Below are 7,322 nucleotides of genomic sequence, written 5' to 3' on the forward strand. Positions count from 1 at the left end.
ATATATATATAAGAAGTATACCAAAACAAGTTAGGATTTTTGTATATATATATAAGAAGTATACCAAAACAAGTTAGGATTTTTGTATATATATATAAGAAGTATACCAAAACAAGTTAGGCTTATTGTATATATAAAAGAAGTATACAAAAACAAGCTAGGCTTTTTGTATATATATATAAGAAGCATTCGAAAACAAGTTAGGCTTATTGTATATATATATAAGAAGTATACCAAAACAAGTTAGGTTTTTTGTATGGCTCTACACTACGCCTTGACACACACATAAAGAAATTTTAGTGTTTCTTTTTTTTAATTGTGCGTGTATTTCAAGTAGTATATCTTTTGTTTTCCTCATCGAATCTACGGTTGGGTTAACATTGCACTGAGGGATTAGGAATTTTAACGGTTGAGTTAACATTGCACTGAGGGACAAAGGATTAGGAATTTTAACGGTTGAGTTAACATTGCACTGAGGGACAAAGGATTAGGAATTTTAAAGGTTGGGTTAACATTGCACTGAGGGACAAAGGATTAGGAATTTTAACGGTCGGGTTAACATTGCACTGAGGGATTAGGAATTTTAACGGTTGGGTTAACATTGCACTGAGGGATTAGGAATTTTAACGGTTGGATTAACATTGCGCTGAGGGACAAAGGATTAGGAATTTTAACGGTTGGGTTAACATTGCACTGAGGGACAAAGGATTAGGAATTTTAACGGTTGGGTTAACATTGCACTGAGGGATTAGGAATTTTATTCAGGAACGAATAGTACTTGCTGTTTGTTAGCTTACAGAGCATGTTCGTTATTATTTGACCTGAAAAATATCTTTAAACAATTACATTAATTACTAAGAAAATTACATGAAATTTTATTTCAAGTAGTTGTTGTTTGTTATTACGCACAAAGCTGAACAAAGGGCTATCTGTGCTCTGCCCACCACAGGTATCGAAACCCGGTTTCTAACAGTATAAGTCCGCAGATATACCGCTGTGCCACTGGGGTGTTCTTTCAAATAACGCGTCTCAAGTTATAGAGTATCTCCCCAGTGGGACAGTGTTAAGTCTATGGACTTACAACGCTTAAAATCAGGGGTTCGATCCCCCTCGGTGCACACAGCAGATATCCCGATGAGGCTTTACTGTAAAAACACACACACTCAAGTTATAGATTAATTAAAGTCATAGGAACAACTAATACATATCGGTTATCTGTTTCAAGTACTGCAGTTCTACCTTTATTATCTTCCCGTTATATAAACTGCTCCCTTGTGGCACAGTGGTACGTCTGTATGTAGATTTATAACTCTACAAACTAGGTTCCAATACCCGTTGTTGGCACAGCACATATAGCCCATTTGGTAGCTTTTTGCTTGATAAGAGACAAGAAAAACAAACTGTATAAGCTTCATGTTCTACTGGAGGATTTCATTTTACCTATAAAATAGCATACATGTTTGTGTTGTTACAATGAGCTGTGGCTTGGTTTCATATAAGTTTAATATTGAGTACAATAATGAACCTTGTCGAAATCTCAGAGCTGCTACAATAAGACTCACTCAGTAACATAATGATCATTATCGAAACCTCAGAGCAGCTACAATAAGATTCACTCAATAATACAATAATCCTTACATAAACCTCAGGACTACTACAATACAATGCACTCAGTAATATAATGATTATTGTCAACACCTCAGAGCTGCTACAATACGATTCATACAATAATATAATTATCCTTATATAAACCTCAGAGCTGCTATAATACGCTTCAATCAATAATATAAGGATCCCTATCAAAATCTCTGAGCTGCTACAATACAATTCAGTCAGTGATATAATGATCCCTGTAGAAAACTCAGGGCTACTATAATACAATTTTGGTATCAGAATTTATGAAAAAAACGTAATAAAGCATTTATCTGTTTTAACTTCAAACAACAGAATCATACATACATGTGCTTAAATTATAGATGGTGTTACTAAGGCTGTTACTCTAAACGTAGAAAATTATATATCTCTCAAAAGCAAATATATATCACCACTACTTAAACTATTGGTAATGTTGAAAGCTTTCCAATGTCACATGGTATATTTATCCCTTTAGAACAACAGTTGTACCTTCTTCGATTTTATTAAGTTTTCTACAAACAGAAAAAAACTGTATTCAGGAGAAGCAAAGGGAAAGTGATTAAATACATGAGAAATAGATGTAATATATAATATTTAGAGTGAAAGGATCAAAATATTAAGCAAACTTTTCTAGGCGATTTTAACAAGAGACTGAACAAGTTAAGGAAATTGATCTAAAAATCATCTACTATAGTTTTTTAATGATGAAATACTTTTATAAATATTTTGTATACTATTTTATTTGTGCGTGTTTTCCTTTATTTGAAGGCCATTTCTGAAATAACATAGGAAGAAAAAAATGTCTAGTATTCGTGCGCATTTGTATTATTCCAGTACATTTCCTGGACTGAAAAAAGGGGGTGAAAAAACCAAATAATATCTAAAATAGCTAACAGGAAACTTTCAATGGCATTCATTTTTTTCCTTAATTATACCTTATCTTTAAAACTGATTCGTTGTTATGGCAACTTATCATGACTGGAATATTTGTTGCTTTTTTTATAAATTTAGCTTGTAGTGTTAGAAAGATTAATTTTAGTGTTATAAGGCCAAAGTGCTTGTATTGGGAACGAGAGTACAAGACGTGTTAAAGATTGTACTATTACCTGTTTGATATAGAGGTACGTCTTTCATATGACTTTTTCTGATTCTGTGAGTATTTTCCAGAGATTATTCAGCTTGTTTATCGTCTTATGTCATAAAAGAAACGCGATCGAACTTTGAAGACACGCCTGACATTAAAGGTAGTGATAACGAAGATAGTAACTATAAACATATCGAAGACTTAGTCAAAAAGACGAATGACTTTAAAGTGAATACTGCTGTCACGGAAGTAGACTTTGAAGATGTACGACCTGAGCTCAAGTACTTGGGGAGTCAAAACCAGTATCTTGGTATTCCACATACATCGAGGAAATGGGTTTATTACCGTCAACTTAAGAAAAGTGCAAATGAATACAAAGTTCGCCACAACCAAGTAAGTACGAATAACTCTTTTATGTAAACAAAAAACAAAAAGCTGAAACGTATTTTCTCAAAAGTTTACTAGTTATATAAAGGATAATTTTAATGGTGCAATCGTGATTTATGTACAACAAAAATATGACCAAGGAACTTAAATTTTTTGGAAATAAAACATTGTTATCCAAGATGAAATGTTTAAGCTAAAGTAACATAAGGGAATTTCGATTACTTAAAAGAAGTGTAGTGTAAACAGGCTTGAGAAGTTTTATGTTTACGTAAGGAAGTGGAAACAAAAACGTAATATGAGACGATAATACACAAAAATGGTTTAGGAACATCATTCTAATTTCAGGTTAATAAAACTCGTAGGTTAAAGAAATCAATTTAACACAAAAGATGCGATACCCTATAATTCAAACGATTTCGAAAGTGGACCTTTCTTCTTCAGTTTGCCCCTGAAGAAGATAGGCCAACCTTTAAAAAGCGCTAAGATTATAAGGTTTCGGATCTGTGTATTATAATTGCAGGATCAGTTCACTTTCCTCTTCTCAGTAAGCAAATATTTAAAGTTAAAATATCTTTAGTTGAAGCTCTTATATTTTTTAAGGCAGTTTAGGATCAAGAATCTGAGGTCAACGTTTCTGATCAAATACTCTTAATATGTTTGTTCACACAAATCTTAATCTTTGTTGTTGTTGTTCCTTTTTTAATTATAAAATGCTATGTTATCTTTACTAAATCAACGCTCAGATTCAAATGGTTGGGTGAAATGTGGCTCTTATCTTGTATTAAAGACAAAACAGCGAGCTTATGACTGTATTCAAGTACTGGACCTTCTGGAAGCCCTAAACAATGGTCTTCCCATACACAATGTGATCAACCTTTCTTTCCAAGCCAGTCAATTTAAAGGAATTATGGACCTCTCCAGAGCTGCAGTGGCCGGACACTCGTTTGGGGGCACCACTGTTGTTCTCTCGCTTGCACTGGATCTCCGATTCAAGTAACCAATCATTGATTTTCCTTCCTTCTTTCTTTAGGAGTCCACATATTTAAATTTAAAGGGAATTTCTGTACTTGGGTAAAATGTTTTGATGACAGTATGCTCGAATCAAGCATTGCGTCTATTTATTGTCTGAAGTATTGTCGATATAGAGTGTAATGATTCAAAGTACTTGGTTTGAATGGCATGCGTATTTTTCTTATGCGTAGTAACAAATGAACATTTAATCGACTTAAAAATGTTAGCCTTAAATTTTAATTCATACTTTTTGAATTCTGTTGTCCTTTATAAAGAGAGATTTTAGAATCAACAAGGAAATATTTCAGATGTAAAACGATAACTTACACAAATTGAGCGCCTACACAAAAGGCTAAATTCAAGGATGAACGAATATAAAAGCAATGCCAAATCAATCTGTTTTTATCTCTGCGCGTGATTATTATTTTTACTTACAGGACAAGCAGAAAATATCTTTCGATCTTAAAATTTTCACAGGGAATCAATGTAATTTTAGTATTCTAACATGTGCCATATCTTAGAAGTTTATTGTTTTTTAATTAGCTCTATACATAACACGATGTTTTGATAGATCTGTTAATTGTTTTTTATTCTTTTTTTATAGCCCTCAGGTGGCTCAACTAAAATTCTGAGATTTTATAACGCTAAAAATAGGATTTCGATATCCGCGGTGGGCAAAGCACAAATAGCCCGCAGTAAAGTTTGAGCTTAACAACAAAAACAGACTTTCTTTAATTTTCCTGGTTAGGCTTTGTTGGAAATGTTATTGGTTTAGTAATTCACAAACACGATTGAATGTTTAGTAAGGCTTTGTGAAATTCCTGGTTAGGCTTTGTAGGAACTGTTATTGATTTGTTAATTCACAAAAGTGATTAAATATTCGTTAATTATGTTTGAACTGCTTCAGCTGTCTGTTTTAGCCTGGTTAGGCTTTGTAGGAACTGTTATTGATTTGTTAATTTACAAAAGTGATTAAATATTCGTTAATTATGTTTGAACTGCTTCAGCTGTCTGTTTTAGCCTAAAGCTACACAATAGGCTATCTATACTATTTTCACCGCGGGGAATCGAGACCCGGATTTTAGCTTTATAAGTCCGTAAACTTACCGCTGACCCACTAGGGAACTATTAATTAAATAAACTTTGCTTAGCTTTGTAAAAACCTTTGTAGGAATTGTTATTCGTATAGTAATTTACAAAACCTATTGAATATTTATTAATAAGGTAAACGTTTATCTAGCTTTGTAAAAACCTTGGTAGGAATTGTTATTCGTATAGTAACTTACAAAACCTATTGAATATTTATTAATAAGGTAAACGTTTATCTAGCTTTGTAAAAATCCTAGATGAATTTTGTATGAATTGTTTTTGACTTAGTAATTCACAAAGAACTTGTATTGGCTCTGTGGAGGAGCTCCTGTAGTAATTCACAAAGAACTTGTATTGGCTCTGTGGAGGAGCTCCGGTAGTAATTCACAAAGAACTTGTATTGGCTCTGTGGAGGAGCTCCGGTAGTAATTCACAAAGAACTTGTATTGGCTCTGTGGAGGAGCTCCGGTAGTAATTCACAAAGAACTTGTATTGGCTCTGTGGAAGAGCTCCGGATTTCGGAGTTAGCGAGCCAGGTTCGAATCCATGCGATATCACAAAATATTCATCGCACTTTAAGCTGTGGTTGCGTTATAAGAGTGACAGTCAGTCCCTTAGTGTGCATGGTAGATTTCTGTTAACTGACTGTCTTCCCCTCTTGCCAGTAGTTCAAAATTAGGGTCAGCAGTAGAGAGCCTTATTAGCCTTGGCATAAATAGAAATAGCAATTCAATAAAATGACTGAATATTTATTAACCAGATAAATATTTATCGAATTAGATAAACATACAAACACATAGAACTATGCGGAAACTACATGTTTATATGTTTCGAATTTAGGACAGAATAAATATCCAATAAACAGTCTTTATGCTAAGGGGAGTTTTCGTATTTAAATCATATTACACTAGTCTACAGTAAAGTTAGGCAGAATTATCGCTCCTGCAGAGTAGCATAAAATGTGCATTAGTAAAACAATAACAGTTAAAATTGTATTTGTTTTTGTTTTTTTTGTTTATTTATTAAAGTAAATCTATGAACCAAAACGTTTCACTATAAAAGTCCACGCAGTTGCATTATATTTTACAATGGATTTTTTTTTTATGAATGATCAGTGTAAAGAAATTAAAGAACTTTCTACGATCAGTCTATGCAATAATAGCAAAAACTAAGCCTGATAAATAGATTGGATCACCTTCCTCCAACACGCATAATCTTAATGCAGAAAAATAACCATTTCTCTGCACTTTTCTTCAACAAATTATTCATTAACAACCTTAAAAAAAAAAGTTGTATTTACAAGTTACGGTTTAACCACCAAAAGACGAGAGTTCTGGTATTAGACGAAAGATCTCTTAGGCAGTAACTTATGGGAGACAATGCATGGATTTGAAATGCTGTTTTTACAAGCCTCTGATGGAGGAATGTTAAAAAAAAAACAAGATTTTTTACCGTTAACGTGATTGTTGTCACAAATTTTAAGCCTAAAATTGCAATATCAGACTGAATAGAGTACACTGAATACACCATTTCGATTGTAATATCAGACATTAACAGTATCATTATGTTCTTTTCTATTTCTAAACAAAATGTCATACATATATATATATCTGTTCTATTTCGCCTTCTCGACCAAATGACCTCATTGACGTTATTCCAATATTCTGCATATTTCAATTTAGGATAGGCTTAGCCCTAGATTCATGGATGTTCCCGTTACAGAAGAACCAAGAGATTTTTTCTAAAGTGACTCAGCCCATATTGTTCGTTAATATGGAGAAGTTTCAGACACTAGAGAACCTGAGAGTCATGAAAAATTTGGAATCCAAAAAAGTCGATCGCAAAGTAGTAACTGTCAAGTAAGAATATATACAAGGGTGTCGTTGTTATCGATCATTTTTGTTTTTCTTCTCTCTCTCTCTCTCTCTTACAGATACATGAATCTGACTGTTATAGCAACTATTGTCATTAAAAAATATTTATTTTTCTTTATTATGAATGTTTAATTAAATTGTATCTGTTTGGCAAAGTTTAAAATTATTTTAGAGACCTCTTGCTTATTAATATAACATAAAAACGTATTTGTATAATTGAATAATATTGAAAACAAAAAATG

At 32.8% G+C, this 7,322-nt stretch overlaps 1 protein-coding gene across 2 annotated transcripts in view; it reads left to right on the top strand.

Moving 5' to 3' along the window:
- Positions 1 to 7,322, top strand: part of LOC106457299 (platelet-activating factor acetylhydrolase-like) — a 64,909-nt gene that overhangs the window by 41,819 nt on the left and 15,768 nt on the right. For both annotated transcript variants that reach the window (XR_002610120.1, XM_022383165.1), the window contains exons 4-6: positions 2,803 to 3,112; positions 3,894 to 4,099; positions 6,889 to 7,065. Coding sequence is in view for 1 of the 2 variants with exons in the window: in XM_022383165.1 (XP_022238873.1) it covers positions 2,803 to 3,112; positions 3,894 to 4,099; positions 6,889 to 7,065 (693 nt within the window). In the remaining variant the exon portion in view is untranslated. The remainder of the gene's footprint in view (positions 1 to 2,802; positions 3,113 to 3,893; positions 4,100 to 6,888; positions 7,066 to 7,322) is intronic.

This window comes from Limulus polyphemus, unplaced genomic scaffold (genome assembly GCF_000517525.1).
Source record: "Limulus polyphemus unplaced genomic scaffold, Limulus_polyphemus-2.1.2 Scaffold314, whole genome shotgun sequence".
NCBI classification, from domain to species: Eukaryota; Metazoa; Arthropoda; class Merostomata; order Xiphosura; family Limulidae; genus Limulus; species Limulus polyphemus.